Here is a 20,437-nt window from a genome sequence, read left to right on the forward strand (position 1 = left end):
GTGTGGCCTGCTTTTACATTCATTGCAGAGGAGAGCATTAAACGTAATCTGGGGGCTAAAGGGAATTATGCCACTTCAGGGCTTTCCAGCCTGCAGGGTCCAGGATATTAAATAACTTAATACTGAATTCATTTATCTCAAAGGTGTCCCTGTTTCTTAGGAATATCTTTATCTCCCTCAAGGTATGCACAGTCTTATGATGACAGACATTTACTGCTGTAAGCAGCAAATTACCTTCAATCCTGTCATGGAAAATGATGACTGGTGTGTTAAAATCAAACTCAAAGGTGCACTGCTATCCACCAAAAAGCTGATTTTCTAATCTGAATTTTTGACCTTTGATATGGAGAAGGACCCACATTGTGGTTTTAGTCATTGCATTCCTGATCATCCTGACACCATTAATAAAAATAGATTGAGGAATGAATTTCCTGGTTCCTATGAGTTACGGTAACTTTTCTATATGTTGCTGGGTAGAAAGTAGGTGAGACCTGGGGGAGATGGAGCGGGCCAGGGTTAATCTACGCTTACCTTGATGGGGGTTTAACTGAATTCATCCCCTGTAAATTACTACCCCACAGGGGCAAAGAAGTATGGCACACCTTTAGTGACAGTTGTTAGCTCTGAGACTGCACTTAATGGTTGGTTGGGGAAGCAAAATGAGTATAGGTTAGTGCCAATAATAAATGGCATATACAAGCATGGCTTCTTCAAAAAAAAATCTGTATAAATATCCCATGCCTTATGCAATGTTATAGCCACCTGATATTAATTCTATTAAATTCAAATGAGTTTAATATTCTATGGGGTTGGGGTTAGTATTTTACCTCAGGGCATGGACTGCTTGATTGATGTCATATGGGAATATCACCTCCACATCTAACAGTTAAAGTAGCATTATGCAGAAATAACTCAAATTTCCTGGTTGCTAAAACTCATAGTTTGCCTAATTTCAGTTAGTGACAAAAGAAGAAGATAGTGTAGAATCATTGTACCATCTAAGCTGCTGTGAAATATATTTCACATAACCAAAAATATTGTTTCAGCTGTTTGAAGATGCTGTACAAAAACAAAACGGGAAGCATAGAAATAGCGCACATAGAACAGATCTACCGCTTCTTAGACTTGCTTTCCAGTAGATTGATAGATCTATAACTCACATTTTATATGTGCATTTGGTCAGGTTGCCCAAAAAGTTACATATTGCCAGTTTAAGATAAAAAAATTTGGAACTTGATGAGTAACAAGTCCTCACTTTTGTCTAACTCATTCTAAAAGAGACATCTATTTTCAGTAGTTCAATTGTGTAGAACAAGTTAGCCCTTAAAGCCAAATTGAAACATGGAATCAACTGGAGGTTTGCTCTAAATGAAACTCACTTGATCTTAATGTAACTTACATTTGTGTTTGCCAAACACAAAAACTCTAGATTCAGCCGAGGGCATGTGGGGTTACTTGGGTTGTCATGAGAAAGGCTGGGGCATAAGCTACAATTGCGCTGCCTCTTGGCACCATCCTTAGTAAAGGTTGCAGGGTCCATGCCCAGTCTACAGGGTCTTCCTGGAAACTGCCAGTGCAGGCTGTGCTGAGGCAGGTTGACTAACTGGCAGACCACTGGCTCCACATACTGTATATCTGAAAACACACTGCATTGCAAGGTCCCTCTTTAGCATCAATAAAAAAAGTGGTTTCTTAATCATTGTGCATCCAGAGTTAAATGGGATTATGTTCCATACACCTGTTTGCTCACTCAATCCCTTGTTATGTCTCAGTCTCCTACAGAGGGGCCAGTCTAGACATAGGCTAAGCAGGGTGTGACTGGAAGAAGTTTACAGTTAGCCTGTTTCTGTTTTTCTCTTTCTCTCAGACAAGGCAGCTCACCCACAACAACTGCTAGCTACGCAACTTGTCTTCTTCCTGTGTCTGCTTGCTGTTTTCTCGATATGTCAAAGCTCAAAACCCACATGGAGAGAAAGACTGATAGAAACAAAATACTGCATATACAGACCAAGGAAATTTTCCAATGTGAAAAAAAGTTACATTAAAAACTACTTCTTGAAATGAAGTGGATGGAGTTTTTGGTGCATGGGGATTTCTCTGTGGGATTTACCCCTAAGAGGCCCTAGGATTCCTGACAAAGACCACCCCTAAACAGTGTTCAGCACCCTCATTTGGGCAGACAGATCGCATTGTTGCATATGGAAACAAGTATAGTGCTAATATTCCTCTAATTCTCTGTTACACATGGTCCATTCTACACAAGCCTATCCATTTGTATCTCTAACAGCTCCTAGCTTCAGCACCCCCACACTGGGGCTGAAAGATCACTATGGCTGAAAAATTCAGGTTGCATCTTGACACTATTGCATAGTGTCAATATTCTTCTCATTCTCTGCTACACCTGGTCCATTCTACACAAGCCTATCTATTTGTATCTAAAACTGCTCCTAGCTTCAGCACCCCCACACGGGCTGAGAGATCACACTGGGGCTGAAAGATCAGACTGTTGCATCTAGAAATATGTTGCGTAATGTTAATATTCTTCTCATTCTCCGTTACACATGGTAGTCAATTCTATCTACACTTTACATGTCTACCTCCTGAACAGGCCCAAGCGTTCTATTTCCAGGTATTACAGCTGGTGTGGAGGCTTCCCATGAGCTCAGTGTAATCTCCGGGCCCTGCACCAATGAGGGCACAGTGGCCATACCTAGTCACGCATGGGCTGTGGTCCCCACCCCCAACCCCTCTCTGATAAAGCAAGCTGACCAGGCCTGCAGGCTTATCAAACATGCTAACTGGATAACACTAGTATTTCGCTCTGAATAATCTGTCTCATAAAGTGCTAGCAATTCTATGCAAAAGGTTTTTTGTCATTTTTTAAATCATTGTATTGGCCCTCGTCTATACACCCTTATTTGCAGTTGTATCTCATGCTGTAGGCTATTCCCTTTGTAAATAGGACATTGAGTAAGCTTCTCTCCAACTAAAATATCCTATTCAGGGGTTTCAACCATGTAGTAGTGATTGGACCATTTTACTACAATGTTCTACATTGCATTCTTACATAACACTATCCAAACATACATTTGTTTTGGAACTTGTGCCCATTGTTACTATATGACTATATTAGCACTATATTATTCAGAAAAAAACATTGACCCAAAAGCTTGTAGTTTAGTTGATTATTTGATGACTAAGTAGAAGCCTCACGGGAATTAGGACAGAACAAACACAGGATCAGTTGCTGAGTTAATTATTGATAGCAGGGGCAGGTTCCTGAAAGCCTGGTTGAATGTGGGAGGTTGCATTATCATGCATGCCTGCATTCTGACTATTTGCAGAGAATGGTTGTTTTAGGACCTGAATCTGAATTAACCTCTCTCCTAGAAGGTAAATAAACAAACTGCAGCTTCACTAGGGTGAGATAATTCAGAGGACCTCAAATTGTATTTGTCACATGCTTCTTTACGAACAGGTGTAGACTTATAGTGAAATGCTTATTTACGAACACTTCCCAACAATGCAGAGATTGTTTTTGTTATATAATAGAAAAATAGACAAATAATAACACAAGGGATAAATACACAATGAGTAGTGATAACTTGGCTATATACATGGGGTACCAGTACCGAGTCGATGTGCGGGGGTACGAGGTAATTGAGGTAGATATGTACATCTAGGTAGTGATAAAGTGAATAGGCAAAAGGATAGATAATAAACAGTAACAGCAGCATATAGTGTATTCGGAAAGTATTGAGACACCTTCCCTTTTTCCACATTATGTTACATTACCGGCTTATTCTAAAATGTGTGTTTTTTTTAAATCCTCAATCTACACACAATACTCCATAATGACAAAGCGAAAACAGATGTTTATAAATGTTTGCAAATTTATAAAAAATAAAAACTGAAATACCTTATTTACATAAGTATTCAGACCCTTTGCTATGAGACTCAAAATTGAGCTCAGGTGCATCCTGTTTCCATTGATCATCCTTGAGATGTTTCTACAACTTCATTGGAGTCCACCTGTGGTAAATTCAATTGATTGGACATGATTTAGAAAGGCACACACCTGTCTATATAAGGTCCCACAGTTGACAGTGCATGTGAGAGCAAAAACTAAGCCATGAGGTCGAAGGAATTTCCCTGTAGAGCTCCAAGACAGGATTGTGTAGAGGCACAGATCTGGGGAAGGGTACCAAAACATTTCTGCAGCATTGAAGGCCCCCAAGAACACAGTGGCCTCCATTATTAAATGGAAGAAGTCTGGAACTACCAGGACTCTTCCTAGAACTGGCCGCCCGGCCAAACTGCAATCGGGAAGGAAGGTGACCAAGAACCCGACGGTCACTCTGACAGATCTCCCAAGGTCCTCTGTGGAGATGGGAGAACCTTACAGAAGGACAACCATCTCTGCAGCACTCCACCAATCTCGGCATTATGGTAGAGTGGCCAGATGGAAGCCACTCCTCAGGAAAAGGCACATGACAGCACGCTTGGAGTTTGCCAAAGGCACCTAAAGGACTCTCAGACCATGAAAAGTAACATTCTTTGGTCTGATGAAACCAAGATTGAACTCTTTGGCCTGAATGCCAAGCATCAAGTCTGGAGGAAACCTGGCACTATCCCTATGGTGAAGAATGGTGATGGGATCATCATGCTGTGGGGATGTTCTTCAGTGGTAGGGAGACTAGTCAGGATCGAGGGAAAGATGAACGGAGCAAAGTACAGAGATCCTTGATGAAAACCTGCTCCAGAGCGCTCAGGACCTCAGACTGGGGCGAAAGTTCACCTTCCAACAGGACGATGTCCCTAAACACACAGCCAAGACAACGCAGTAGTGGCTTCGGGACAAATATCTGACTGCCAGAGCCCGGACTTGAACTCGATCGAGCATCTCTGGAGAGACCTGAAAATAGCTGTGCAGCAACGCTCCCCATCCAACCTGACAGATCTTGAGAGGATCTGCAGAGAAGAATTGGAGAAACTCCCCAAATACAAGTGTGCAAAGCTTGTAGTGTCATACCCAAGAAGACTTGAGGCTTTAATCGCTGCCAAATGTACTTAAACGAAGTACTGAGTAAAGGATCTGAATTTTTTTATTTTTTATTTCACCTTTATTTAACCAGGTAGGCTAGTTGAGAACAAGTTCTCATTTGCAACTGCGACCTGGCCAAGATAAAGCATAGCAGTGTGAACAGACAACAACACAGAGTTACACATGGAGTAAACAATAAACAAGTCAATAACATGGTAGAAAAAAAGAGAATCTATATACAATGTGTGCAAAAGGCATGAGGAGGTAGGCAATAAATCGAATAATTACAATTTAGCAGATTAACACTGGAGTGATAAATCATCAGATGATCATGTGCAAGTAGAGATACTGGTGTGCAAAAGAGCAGAAAAGTAAATAAATAAAAGCAGTATGGGGGTGAGGTAGGTAAATTGGGTGGGCTATATACCGATGGACTATGTACAGCTGCAGCGATCGGTTAGCTGCTCGGATAGCAGATGTTTAAAGTTGTTGAGGGAGATAAAAGTCTCCAACTTCAGAGATTTTTGCAATTCGTTCCAGTCGCAGGCAGCAGAGAACTGGAAGGAAAGGCGTCCAAATTAGGTTTTGGCTTTAGGGATGATCAGTGAGATACACCTGCTGGAGCGCGTGCTACGGGTGGGTGTAGCCATCGTGACCAGTGAACTGAGATAAGGCGGCACTTTACCTAGCATAGCCTTGTAGATGACCTGGAGCCAGTGGGTCTGATGACGAACATGTAGCGATGGTCAGCCGACTAGGGCATACAGGTCGCAGTGGTGGGTCGTATAAGGTGCTTTAGTAACAAAACGGATGGCACTGTGATAAACTGCATCCAGTTTGCTAAGTAGAGTATTGGAAGCTATTTTGTAGATGACATCGCCAAAGTCGAGGATCGGTAGGATAGTCAGTTTTACTAGGGTAAGTTTGGCGGCGTGAGTGAAGGAGGCTTTGTTGCGAAATAGAAAGCCGACTCTAGATTTGATTTTGGATTGGAGATGTTTGATATGAGTCTGGAAGGAGAGTTTGCAGTCTAGCCAGACACCTAGGTACTTATAGATGTCCACATATTCTAGGTCGGAGCCGTCCAGGGTGGTGATGCTAGTCGGGCGTGCGGGTGCAGGCAGCGAACGGTTGAAAAGCATGCATTTGGTTTTACTAGCGTTTAAGAGCAGTTGGAGGCCACGGAAGGAGTGTTGTATGGCATTGAAGCTCGTTTGGAGGTTAGATAGCACAGTGTCCAAGGAAGGGCCAGAAGTATACAGAATGGTGTTGTCTGCGTAGAGGTGGATCAGGGAATCGCCCGCAGCAAGAGCAACATCATTGATATATACAGAGAAAAGAGTCGGCCCGAGAACTGAACCCTGTGGTACCCCCATAGAGACTGCCAGAGGACCGGACAACATGCCCTCCGATTTGACACACTGAACTCTGTCTGCAAAGTAGTTGGTGAACCAGGCAAGGCAGTCATTAGAAAAACCGAGGCTACTGAGTCTGCCGATAAGAATATGGTGATTGACAGAGTCGAAAGCCTTGGCCAGGTCGATGAAGACGGCTGCACAGTACTGTCTTTTATCGATGCCGGTTATGATATCGTTTAGTACCTTGAGCGTGGCTGAGGTGCACCCGTGACCGGCTCGGAAACCGGATTGCACAGCGGAGAAGGTACGGTGGGAATCGAGATGGTCAGTGATCTGTTCGTTGACTTGGCTTTCGAAGACCTTAGATAGGCAGGGCAGGATGGATATAGGTCTGTAACAGTTTGGGTCCAGGGTGTCTCCCCCTTTGAAGAGGGGGATGACCGCGGCAGCTTTCCAATCCTTGGGGATCTCAGATGATACGAAGGAGAGGTTGAACAGGCTGGTAATAGGGGGTGCGACAATGGCGGCGGACAGTTTCAGAAATAGGGGGTCCAGATTGTCAAGCCAGATTGTGGATACTTATGTAAATGTGATATTTCAGTGTTTTATTTTTTAAACACTTCCAAACATTAATAAAAAACAGTTTTTGCATGTGTAATTATTGTGTGTAGATTGATGAGGACATTTAAAAAAAATCTATTTTAGAATAAGGCTGTAACGTAACAAATGTGGAAAAAGTCAAAGGGTCTGAATACTGTCCGAATGCACTGTATGACAATGGTCTATTTGCATATAGGCATACTGCAGCTCTGATTGTTTAGGTCTGTGTGTAGTACAGGCTGAGTAGTGTGTCAATGCAATAGAATCCAACTCCAATGTGTTCTGCATCCGTTTTCAAAGTCTGGAAAATACATATTTTCAACGTTTGGAAAATACATATTTTCAGCTTTCATCAGAACCGAAAATGAACCTTGTTTCAACGCCTGGAAAATACGTGTATAATACATATTTTCAACGTAATTTTGCTCAATGGGCAGGGAATTTCCTATTCGGGTCTTTCCTAAAAGTCTCTGGCATTCCCACGAGAATGTCACCATCAGTTAGCTAAAACTGTGGGTGAGTCAGATGGCATTCTGTTAACGCCACTGTCTCTGCTCGCCTCCCTGTCAGCAGTTTAAACCCGACTCATTCATGTTTGTTCAGTTTTTGTGAAACTCACATGATGTGAGCACAACATAAAGAGCAAGGAGCTGGGAGGTCTATAAATAGCTATTTTTTCATGAATGACACCGTGGCTACTATTAGACATCAACAAACATAGCCTATACCCTTGATCTTGTTAGAATTGTCTTGCACACAGGCACACAAATACACACACAGGAACAAGTCTAACTGACACGCACGCACGCAAGCACATACACAAACCTCCCTAATCGGCACTGATCAGTGGGTTTGGTCAGTTAACCCTCACATGCACTTTCCTGTTTTTGCTGTGAGGATGTGGTCACATCCGCACTTTTAATGCTTCTGCTGCAATCGATACGTCACGCACACAGGCCTAACTCTCATTCACACTTTAATTCATTGGAATAACTATCACTTCAAATGACGATCACTTTCCTAGCTATTTTGTCAGGGAAACGTGAAAATAATAGGCTAACTTTGATGTAAGAATTATGTTACAATTTGCTTTGGAGAATCTAGCTCACCAGTCAGAAAAGAGGTACTAAATTCAATAAGCACCCAGGTGTTACGCAACATATGGGCTAATTTACTTGTAGCATCACTTGGGACACCTCAAAGGAAAAACATTTATGCAAATAGTATGTCCAAATAGTATGTCCAAATAATTTATGCAAATAGTAAGTTGGGTCTCCAATTCAGACTAAATGACTCATGGCAGAACATGTGCCTGAGCCTCAAGGAGAGGAATCAAGGAGACAGGACTGAGTAAATCTGGATGGATGGAGCTCACCTGCCCTCTGTTGGCCAACTGTCGTCCATCAAACATTTCCTGGAGCAATAAAGAGTATGATTTCAATATTTACTCAATCTTGAGCCACTATACCAAAACTGAAAATGTACAAAAACAATTACTGCATAACTCTTCATGCTATTCACTCATCTTGAGACTTTGGCCTAGATTCAATCAGATCAAGTATTAATGTCGATAACCGAGATGTAACTGTGTGGAGATGTCAAATCGGTGAGCAGCTGTTCTTGATCATTTTCATGAAGCCACATCCGTCCCACTTGTGTTAGAAGTTAAGAACCAGAAAGTGTAGGCCATATAGAAATTACACTCCAAATTAAAATCATTAAACAAAATGAGGACTTCTATCAGCCTATAATCGAGGTGTAAATTACACCTCACATTCCAGTGTTTGAACCTGTAAAAAAAATGCCTAATGGGGATTTATCTTAATGGCAATGTCCGCTTTAGGTATACTGCCAGGAGCCGCTTGTGGATTTGACAGCTCTAACACAGTTCCAACTCCGACACTACCCAAAAACCGCTATGTGGATGTTGGCTAAATAACTTAATGCTATGCCAATACTGTTTACAAATTAAGAAAGTATGACTGACAGAGACCAACATTTATTATATATTTATTGAACATTAATGCGTATGATAAAGCTCTCAATGTATGAACTCTAATAATATAGTATAAAAATTTAAAAAGTACAAATAACGACAGTCATTGTAAACATCCATAACAAGATAAAAGCAAGTTTATCATGTCAGTATTTCTTCAGCACAGTATAATGTGTTGTGATAATGTAGTGTGTCATACTGTTTGAAAACCATGCCTCCAAACAACTCCCAAACAGCTGGGAGAAACATAGTGTTTTTTTTCTGGAATTAATTACACTGAACAAAAATATAAACGCAACATGCAACAATTTCAAAGACTTTACAGTTCTTATAAAGAAAAGCCCTAATCTATGGATTACACAAGACAATACAGATAGCTTAAAAAAAGGTAGAGGCGTGGATCAGAAAACCAGTCAGTATCTGGTGTGACCACCATTTGCCTCATGCAGCGCGCGACATCTCCTTCGCAAAGAGTTGATCAAGCTGTTGATTATGGTTTGTGTAATGTTGTCCCACTCTTCAATGGCTGTGCGAAGTTGCTGGATATTGGTGGGAACTGGAACATGGTGTCGTACACGTCAATCCAGAGCATCCCAAACATGCTCAATGGGTGACATGTCTGGTGAGTATGCAGGCCATGGAAGAACTGGGACATTTTCATCTTCCAGGAACTGTGTACATATCTTTGCGACATGGGGCCGTGCATTATCATGCTGAAACGAACACAATTGGTGATGACAGCGGATGAATGGCATGACAATGGGCCTCAGGATTTCGTCACGATAAAATGCAATTGTGTTCGTTGTCCGTAGCTTATGCCTGTCCATACCCTAACCCCAATGCTACCGTGGGGCACTCTGTTCACAATGACATCAGCAAACCGCTCGCCCACACGACACCACACACGCTATCTGCCATCTGCCCGGTACAGATAAAACCCGGGATTCATCTGTGAAGAGCACACTTGTCCAGCGTGCTAGTGACCATCAAAGGTGAGCATTTGCCTACTGAAGTCAGATACGGTGCATAACTGCTGTCAGGTGAAGACACTGGTGAGGACGATGAGCACAAAGATGAGCTTCCCTGAGACGGTTTCTGACAGAATGTGCAGAAATTCTTTCAGTTGTGTAAACCCACAGTTTCATCAGCTGTCCGGGTGGCTGGTCTCAGACGATCCCACAGGTGAAGAAGTCAGATGTGGAGGTCCTGGGCTGGCGTGGTTACATGTGGTCTGCGGTTGTGAGGCCGGTTGGACGTACTGACAAATTCTCTAAAATGACGTTGGAGGTGGCGTATGGTAGAGAAATGAACATTCAATTATCTGGCAACAGCTATAGGTGGACATTCCTGCAGTCAGCATGCCAATTGAACACTCCCTCAAAACGAGATATCTGTGGCAAAACAGCGCATTTTAGAGTGGCCTTTTACTGTCCTCAGCACAAGGTGCACCTGTGTAATGATCATGCTGTTTAATCAGCTTCTTGATATGCTACACCTGGATGGATTATCTTGGCAAATAAAAAATGCTCACTAAAAAGGATTTGAGAGAAATAAGCTTTTGTGCATATGGAACATTTCTGGGATCTTTTATTTCAGCCCATGAAACATGGGACCAACACTTTACATGTTGCATTTATATTTTTGTTCAGTATACATATTTAATACAAAAAGGCGAAAATGGCTTAATGCAAGTCCTTATTTTCAGGGAGGGTACAAAAAAGAAATGTACTTGATCAAACAAAAAGAAACAATGTAATAAAAACTCTGGCCTAAAATGGCCATTACAGTAAAAAATGGCAACACACAGGGAGGGCATCATTGGTAGCGGTTGTTGTAAGAGAATATGGAATAGAAAAACAGGCGAGTAACATGATGGATGAGGAGGATATGTGGGCGAGTCAGTCAGTCTGCATATCCCATGCTGCCGTAGGGCTGGATTGTGCCACACAACAGAAATAAAATCGAAATAAGAGAAGTTCGCCACAGGGCTTCTTCGATGCGGCAGAGAAAGGGAGGGGGATATATGACACTAGGTATCGTAGCCTAGTGGCGGAAGCTACATGTGATGGTCAGTCCAGTAGTATGCAGTGCATTATATCCTGTAGAGGGGAGGGGGGGTGAGTAGTAGTAGCAGGGTTGCGGGGTGGGGGGACGCTGATGAGCTCAATAAGGGCGTCCATGTTTGAACCTGTCGATGTGGAATGTGAGTTTGAGGGCAGGCCCGAGCTTCAAGCCCATGTATTTCATCATCATGTCGCTGCGTAGTAACAGGAGGGCTTTGCCATCAATTTCCTGCAACACATAGGAGTGGGATAACATTTTAATTTGCTATGGAGGTTATAAACTCAACAAAACACTTAAGAATAAAAACTCCTTCCACTAAAAACAATGGCATAACATACAGTGCATTCGGAATGTATTCACACCCCTTGACTTTTTCCACGTTACAGCCTTACTCTAGAAGGGATTAAAATATTTTTTCCCTCCTCAATCTACACACAATACCCCATAATGACAAAGCGAAAACAGCTTTTATAAATGTTTGCAAATGTATTAAAAAACAAAAATACCTTATTTACATAAGAATTTAGACCCTTTGCTATGACACTCAAAATTGAGCTCAGGTGCATCCTGTTTCCATTGATCATCCTTGAGATGTTTCTACAACTTCATTGGAGTCCACCTGTGGTAAATTCAATTGATTGGACATGATTTGGAAAGGCACACACCTGTCTATATAAGGTCCCACAGTTGACAGTGCATGTCAGAGCAAAAACCAAGCCACGAGGTCAAAGGAATTGTCCATAGAGCTCCAAGACAGGATTGTGTCAAGGCACAGATCTGGGAACGATTACCCAAAACATTCTGCAGCATGAAGGTCCCCAAGAACACAGTGGCCTCCATCCTTCTTAAATAAAATAAGTTTGGAACTACCAAGACTCAGGAGTGGCTTCGGGACAAGTCTCTGGATGTCCTTGACTGGCCCTGCGAGAGCCCAGACTTGAACCCAATCGAACATCTCTGGAGAGACCTGAAAATAGCTGTGCAGCGACGCTCCCCATCCAACCTGACAGAGCTTGAGAGGATCTGCAGAGAAGAATGGGAGAAACTCCCTAAATACAGGTGTGCCAAGCTTGTAGCGTCATACCCAAAAAGACTTGAGTACTGAGTAAAGGGTCTGAATACTTATGTAAATATCAGTCATAAAAATAAAAATAGATGCTAAATGTTAATAAAAACTTGTTTTTGATTTGTCATTATGGAGTATTGTGTGTAGCTTGATGAGAGGGAAAAAATGATTTAATACATTTTAGAATAAGGCTGTAACGTCACAAAATGTGGAAAAAGTCAAGGGGATGAATACTTTCCGAATGCACTGTAAATGTCCTTCTGTGCTGTCAGGCTGACATGTACATAGAGATGCAATAGGATACTACTGTTCTATTCAATTATGTAGATACATACGTGTTTTCTGAAGAGATCTGCGTGGGGGGCCAGTAGGGGGTCTATGTCTCTGATGAACTGCATGACGTCCTCTACCGTCCACAGGTTGGGGTCCTGACCACTGGGCCGGGGGCTCTCTCTGAAACGCTCAGAGCCTGTGTCGGATGGCGGGTCAGAGTAGAGATACAGAGGAACATTAGTCACCAATCACAAGTGGGTTTTGTTATTATGAAATGACGAGCAACTCCATCTAAAGTGTTGCCGTAAAGCCATACACAATCCATAAATTAGCTTGGCTAAAAATGAAAACACATTTTTGCCTTTAATGACATGCACTGCATTAAAGATGATCCCCTACCTGAAGAGTTGAGATGTAGCAACTTGGTGGGGAACCGCAGGCCCAGAGGCTGCCCTGTCAAGCCCGGGGACAGGGGGCTCTTCTTTAAGTGCTCCGACCCCCCTACACCATTCTCCATGAGGAAGGGCTCACCTGGAACAACGTGGAGGAGAGTCAATGACAAGGCCCAAGTGACACACCTGTAGCCTGTAGTTTAACTGTAGTCAAAAAGTTTGCTTAGTGGGACATTACTGGCTACACCTAGGGCTGTTGCGGTGACTGTATTACCGCTACACCGGCAGTCTTGAGGTCTGACCGCAGTAAAATTCCATGCGACTGTTAAGTCTTGGTAATCTCTTATGTCCTAATGGCCTGGTACTCAGGGCCCTATTGTCCCTCTAACCACTCTGACATCAATGCAAATTATATCGAAAATCACATCAAACACTTACTATCAAAACAGTATTGTGCTTTTAAAACTCACCTCACTGTGATGATCAATTTGAAGAAAGAAGTTCAACAGCAGGTTGAAACTGAGTGTAAAACATTGTTGATGTGGATGTTGTTTCAAAGCCTAACATAACAAAATGGACAGCGCTTCTAAGGTGATGATTCATTCAAAACACCAATACGCATTTTAGAGCTTATGCATATGCATTAGTTTATGAGCCCAAGCCCGAAAAATACCGTAATTAAAATGATGATTGTGCCGTTACACAATACATTGCCTACCACATATTACACATGGCAAAAAAACATTTAAAAAAACGTATTTAAGATGTCTTTGGTACGTAATTGGTCTAGCCTATACAAATTTGAGTAATCGCCTTTGAGTGTGGACTGTATTATTATGCATACTCCAAAATGTCTATTGACGAGTCTGGGAGAGAATATATAGCCCTAGGCGATGCTGAGGGTTGTGCAGGACTGTTTACAGATAAGCCTACAATTATTGTGAATTTGTATTTGATTTTGATTATCCAGTTAATAGGGAATTTTTATATTTTCATAACTAATTGGGTGACATTACCTTTCGCTATACAGACTACCTCACCACCATGCGTTTCCACATCCTCCCCCTCTCCTTTATTCCTTTCTAGAGCGTGCAGAGGGGCTGTCAACAGTTTAGTGAAATATATTTTGTTGTGAAAACATGTCACCATCAATGTTCCCAAACAGATTTTGCTTGCCTCTGCTATAAAACTGAAGTAGCCTACCAGGCACATTCTGTTCTTCTGAAATACATTTTCTTCATATCATGTTTCTTTAGACCTAACTAAAATAAATAATGGATTTTTTTGTGATGGTGTATTTTAAATTGAATATATACCATCACAATAAATCCATTATAGTCAGGTCTAAAGAAACATTATGATTTGAAGAAAATGTATTTCAGAAGAACAGAAAATGAGTTGGCCTACTGTATGTTATCTGGCTATTCTCCATGCCATAGGCTGTAGGCTTGTTCACTTAGCTGACAAGATACAAGCTGCTGATGCGCGAGCCTTCGGAACATCTACATTTTAAAAATGTAGATGTTCCAAAGGCTCACTCATCAGCAGCTTGTATGCAGCTTGTATTCGTGGAGGCCTAGCTGGAGATGCTAAACGTGTTTATGTTAATTAACGGTCAACTATCGTGAGACCGGAAGACTTTTGCATTACAAAAACTGTCTGACCTCCACAGTCCTAGCTACACCCTAAAATAAGAGTTTTCGTTTGTACACAAATGTTTTCCATTTGTTTGTCCCATTAGAGGTGCATGTTTCTATTTTTATCAATCAAGTTATTTTAAATGAAGCGTTAAGGATTTCCTAAGGAGCTGTACCTTCCGAGGAGAGGCAGAGGTTTTTGGCCAGCTTGTGGGGGAGGGGGCTGTAGTACGATTCTTGAAGGAACCGCTTGGAGCCTCTTCCTGGACCCGTTGTGAGGCCCTCCCTAAAACTTCTCCTTTCTGGAGGGAGTCGTATCAGAAAAGAGAAACAGTGAGGAGTGAAAAGTAAATACATACATACTTGACTCAAATCGACACTGTTACAATGTTGAAAAGGCCAAAAAGAAAGACAACCCTTTTCTGTCCTGAATCAACAGAAAAGCCAAGGTTATGCCCCAGTAGTACAGTGTGTGTGTGTGTGTGTGTGTGTGTGTGTGTGTGTGTGTGTGTGTGTGTGTGTGTGTGTGTGTGTGTGTGTGTGTGTTTGTGTGTGTGTGTGTGTGTGTGTGCTGACCTGGGTAGGCGTGGCTGTCGTAATGCAGGCCCCCTCTGGGGATGGGCTGGCTCCCAAACAGAGGGTCACAGTAGAGGTTGTGACAAAGTTTCTCCAGGAAGTGCAGGACGTGCGTGACGCTGTTGACCGTGGGCAGGGTGAGGGTATGGTGCTGCTGGTCAAAGTGGGCTGCATGGGACACAGAGGGTAAGGGTTAGGCTCAGACAGCCAATACTGTTCCTCACATTTAGTAGCAATGCCAAGTGAATAGGAGATATAGAGCTTTGGTTTGATCAATTTCAGGAACAAAAGGATCTACCAGTCTGTTTTAACAACTGGTTCTGATGCAGTGCACAGGGAGGCTTGAAATAAATGAAGGAAACATCATGTTTTTTAAGGAAATGCAAAGACTATTTGATTATCTCTATAACTAAACTTCTAATAAAGTGTATAGAGAAAATAGCCCAGACAGAAAGCAGGTACCAGTCCCAGACCTTACCTGATATGACCTCTCCTCCGTGACCTGGCTTGAGGCAGGAGAAGACAGAGCTCTGGTTGTGGGCACAGTCCACACAGGCCTGGACACACTGCTGTAGCACCGAGGAAGCCCGGCCTGGACCAAAGTGGTCGGGCAGCTGCTGCACCCGCCGCCCATCCAAGTGGGGTCCCACCTTCCCATACTTGTTCAGGTATACACACACTGTGGGACACGTAGGTAGATGCAGGCAGTCACGGACACAAACACAGAGGCATCAAACATTCAGCATGTATACCACTCCGGCTGAAAAAGGCAGATTCGACTTCATGCTCCAAACATATTTAACAAATACTACATTTTCATCAATAATTGACTCATAAGGATGTCCGAGGGCATACAAGTATTCAGAATAAAAGTTGCATTGCGCTCCACAGAAATCCATATGAGTAATAATTGCACTGACGAAGTACTACTTTGTGTGTTTGTACCTGTGGCAGCATGCAAGGCGGCGCTGGGGATGGTGGCGTTGTCCAGGGGCACCGTGCTGGTGTCTGGCTCTGGCATACTGCTGTTGGGGGAAACGGGCACGGGGTTGGGCACCACCCGCTGTTTTCTCTGTTCACACAGACACACACACACATATACACAATGTTTAGTGGGGTGGTATGCGCTCATCCATAAAAACATTTAAAAAATGATAATTGTGTGTGTGTTTGGTTACCTTGCTGCCGGGCTTGGGCCCTCTCTTTTTGGGGATCTTGATAGACTCCACTTGTCCCTCCTGCAATGCCATCCTCTGGGCCCAGTTGGCTGGCAGCCTCCCTCTGGGCCGGGACACAGGTCGCCCTGGGCCTGCCATGGCACCCTCCAGCCAGCCTTCTCTCTTCGCCCAGCCCAACTAAACACAGAGGAGGAGTGAGAGGACACTGTTAGGGTTAAGTCAACCACTCTAGTTGTCAATTGGAGGGCAAACATTACTTTTCTCAGTAGCAGTGGAATTAGAATAGAAGTGAATTCTTGACTTTAGTTCAACTTTTGACCAATAAGGTCGTTATTATAAAAGAGTATTTGGATGCTGCGACACAGGATGACACATCCAACCCTACCCCACCCACCCTACCCTCCCCAACCCGGGTCCTTGGTCTGTACCTTACTCCCCGGTTTGGGGCCTCTCTTCTTGGGGACCTTGATAGGCTCCAGTCCCTTTCCGGGCGGGGGGGCCTGTGGTCCTACTCCGGCCCCCTTCTGGCCCCAGGGCCTTGTCAGCTTGGCTTTCCTGCAGCCTGGCTTGCGTCCCCGTTGGCCAGGCGGCTGTCCTGGCATGGGGTGCATGGCTGTTCCCTCGCTACCGTCTGAAAGGCAACCGAGGGTCTTGGGTAGCACTGCTGTCCCCAGAGAGAGAAAGAGATAGGGGGAGTGTAAAAAAAAGTTCAAATAGGATGTTAAGGAATCAAACAAATGCAATTTATCCTCTAGTTTAGAGATCAATATATTCATTCAAGTTTTGTAATTCATTATTTCCTTCATTCATTCAAATGCTGCCTGGCAGGAAACAATGAATGTCAGACTCAGGAAGTAGCATCAAATTGACCCCATGACTGTTTGGTAATACACAATAACACATAACAAACCAGGAAAGAGCAGCGACTTAATCAAAATCATGACATAAACAGCCACTGATCAAGTGATGCCTCTAACAACACAACACAGCAGGAGTGGTAGACCCGACCACACACAAGTGCAGATAGAACCAGACAGCTTTTGTGTTAAGGAGGGCCATGGTGACCCAGTTTGCTTTCAGCTGTGGAACAAAGGGGCAAGTTGTGTTACACACTTATGTGTTACACTATTTTACTGCCCTGCCTTCATAGGGAAGGATGAGAGACAGAGGGAGAAAGAGTGTTGCCAGGACTACATATACAAATTCCATCTAGACACTGTTGACCTAGAGCACACAACAAACTATACCTGCCTCAGCTTAAACATCAGCACCACAGGTAACTAAAAAATGAAAAGCTGAAATGTCTTGAGTCAATAAGTATTCAACCCCTTTGTTATGGCAAGCCTAAATAAGTTCAGGAGTAAAAATCTGCTTAACAAGTCACATAATAAGTTGCGTGTGTGCAATAATAGTGTTTAACATTATTTTAAATGAATACATCTCTGTGCCCCACACATACAGATAATTGTAAGGTCCCTCAGTCGAGCAGTGAATTTCAAACACAGATTAAACCACCAAGACTACTGACCAAGATTTTCCAATGCCTCGCAAAGGGCACCTGGTAGATTGGCACCGGTAGATTGGTTAAAAAATGTAAAATACATTTTAAAAAGCAGACATTGAATATCCCTTTGAGGATGGCGAAGTTATTCATTACACTTTGGATGGTGTATCAATACCCCCAGTCATGATTTTCAAACTTTCCATAACAAAACCATTACCTATAGAGAGATGAACCTAGAGAAGAGCAAGCAGGTCCTGGGGCTCTGTTCACAAACAGACCACACAGAGCCCCAGGGCAGCAACACAACTAGACCCAACCAAATCATGAGAAAACAAAAAGATAATTACTTGACACATTGGAAAGAATTTACGAAACAACTGAGCAAACTGCAATGCTATTTGGCCCAGAATGCCTGACCACTGTGACTGACCCAAAATTAAGGAAAGCTTTGACTATGTACAGACTCAGTGAGCATAGCCTTGCTATTGAGAGGCCACCGTAGGCAGACCTGGCTCTAGGAAGTGCAGCTCGGTTTCCACCTCATTTTGTGGGCTATGTGCACACTGCGCACAAAATGAGGTGGAAACCGAGCTGCACTTCCTAACCTCCTGACAAATGTATGATCATATTAGACACATATTTCCCTCAGATTACAAAGAATTCGAAAACAAATCAAATTTGTATAAATTCAAAAACAAATCAAATGTTTTATAAACTCCCATATCTACTAGGTGAAATACCACAGTGTGCCATCACAGCAGCAAGATGTGTGACCTGTTGCCACAAGAAAAAGGGAAACCAGTAAAACACAAACACCATTGTAAATATAACCCATATTTCTATTTATTTATTTTCCCTTTTGTACATTGTTACAACTCCATACATAGCCATAATATAACATTTGAAATGTCTCTACTCTTTTGAAACTTTTGTGAGTTTAATATTTACCGTTCTTTTCTGATTGTTTATTTTACTTTTGTTTATTATAGATTCACTTGCTTTGGCAATGTAAACATACAGTATGTTTCTCATGCCAATAAAGCCCTTTGAATGGAAATGAGAGAATTCTTCACTGAGATAGATATCAATGGCAGAACTTGCAATGAGTGATACAAAGAAACCAGCAACCTTGTCACTTCATGCACACACACGGTAAAGGGTGAGACAAACAAATACAGACCTTCCACAACAGAGGCTCCTTTGTAAAGTGGTTCTGATTTACAACCCAACAAGCCCAGACAGACAGACAAAGACAGTGAAAGTAGACAGTAGAGTTCCTCTGCTACCCGTGTGACTCGTCCTCTCTGAACACTTCCTTCCTCCCTTGAGTTTTGATACACTTGCAAGGCCTAGCCAATGGGGACCGGACAAGACCAAATTCCTCATAAACCGCAGACAGTTAACTCTCCCTCGTTGTAATCTCTGTGCAATTCTCACCAGAAGAAAAAGCAAACTAGCAGTCTAGAGGCCCATCAAGCAGACAATGCTGACACTGCCTGGGAAATAAGAGTAGTAGCAATAAAGACACAAACTGCCGACAGCTGTCAGATATGGTGTTTACATGTATCTTTAAACCTCACACCCTGTAGTACACACCCTTCCGTTATTAGGAGCCAGGCCAAGTCTAAATCACACGCTGCCTAAAGTGTACGAAGCAACCACAGCATGCAAAGTCAAACATGAATGCGGACACTCGCACTTAACACTTAGCCTGTGGGGCAATACACCAGACCTGGGTTCAAATACATGTGTATTTGAGTATCTGGTATTTAAAAATACTTTTTCTGTGTATTTGAGTATTTTCAAATACACAGATTAAAACAATTACTTTTATTTGAGTATTTGAATGGTTATTTGTAAAAAAAAAAATAAAAAAAAAACTATTACAATTTGGTAGAGTATTTCCAAACACTTATTTCAAATGCTATTTTCAAATACCTGGGTTAAATGCATGGGAGTGTATTTGAGTCGGTGTATTTTCAAATACTTTGAGAGTATGTCCAAATACATTAAAATATTCAACTACTTGTCTTTTCAAATATAATATATTAGAATACTTAATTCACTTACATTTTAGTAATTTAGCAGGTACTCTGAAGAGGTAGGGTTTCACATGTTTTCGGAAGAAAATACAATGCTGTTCTAGCTTCAGGGGGAAGCTGGTTCCACCATTGTGGTGAAAGAGCTTGGACTGGGCTGGTGGGAGCTGCCAAGAGACCAGAGGTACATTGAATGTATGTAAAAGTAATTGAGACATTTGAAATAGTATTTGAACCCAGGATTGTAAAATACACACACCCATAATGACATGCACGAATGTACACATACACACTATCATATGTATCCACTTGGATTTCCTTCACATTTTGTGGCGTTACAAAGAGGGATTAAAATTGATTATATTGTGATTTTTTTTGTCACCAATCTACGCAAAATACTCCTTAATGTCAAAGTGAAAACAAAATTCTATAAATGTTTACAAATTACTACAAAATAAATAACAAAAACGTCTTGGTTTAAGTATTAATTTGTTATGGCAAGCCTAAATAAGTTCAGGTGTAAAAATGTGCTTAAGAAATCACATAATAGTTTGCATGGACTCAGTCTGTGTGCAATAATAGGGGGTAACATGATTTTTGAATGACTACACCATCTACACTACATCACCAAAAGTATGTGGACATCTACTCGTCGAACATGTCATTCGAAAATCATGGGCATTAATATGGAGTTGGTCCCCCCTTTGCTG

General features: G+C 42.3%; 1 protein-coding gene across 13 annotated transcripts in view; it reads right to left on the reverse strand.

Annotated features, from left to right (window-relative positions):
• Positions 1 to 8,996: 8,996 nt before the first annotated feature.
• Positions 8,997 to 20,437, reverse strand: part of LOC139574020 (polycomb protein SCMH1-like) — a 47,664-nt gene continuing 36,223 nt past the window's right edge. For 11 of the 13 annotated variants that reach the window (XM_071398131.1, XM_071398125.1, XM_071398126.1 and 8 more), the window contains 10 exons: positions 16,613 to 16,848; positions 16,185 to 16,361; positions 15,952 to 16,078; positions 15,485 to 15,685; positions 15,007 to 15,174; positions 14,607 to 14,732; positions 12,801 to 12,932; positions 12,464 to 12,597; positions 11,933 to 12,085; positions 11,152 to 11,290 (listed from right to left, as the gene is read on the reverse strand). In XM_071398131.1, coding sequence (XP_071254232.1) covers positions 11,939 to 12,085; positions 12,464 to 12,597; positions 12,801 to 12,932; positions 14,607 to 14,732; positions 15,007 to 15,174; positions 15,485 to 15,685; positions 15,952 to 16,078; positions 16,185 to 16,361; positions 16,613 to 16,848 — 1,448 coding nt within the window. In that variant the 3' untranslated portion in view covers positions 11,152 to 11,290; positions 11,933 to 11,938. Of the gene's footprint in view, positions 11,291 to 11,932; positions 12,086 to 12,463; positions 12,598 to 12,800; positions 12,933 to 14,606; positions 14,733 to 15,006; positions 15,175 to 15,484; positions 15,686 to 15,951; positions 16,079 to 16,184; positions 16,362 to 16,612; positions 16,849 to 20,437 lie in introns of all 13 variants that reach the window. The other 2 variants (XM_071398134.1, XM_071398137.1) reach the window with 2 other exon arrangements.

This window comes from Salvelinus alpinus, chromosome 4 (genome assembly GCF_045679555.1).
Source record: "Salvelinus alpinus chromosome 4, SLU_Salpinus.1, whole genome shotgun sequence".
NCBI classification, from domain to species: Eukaryota; Metazoa; Chordata; class Actinopteri; order Salmoniformes; family Salmonidae; genus Salvelinus; species Salvelinus alpinus.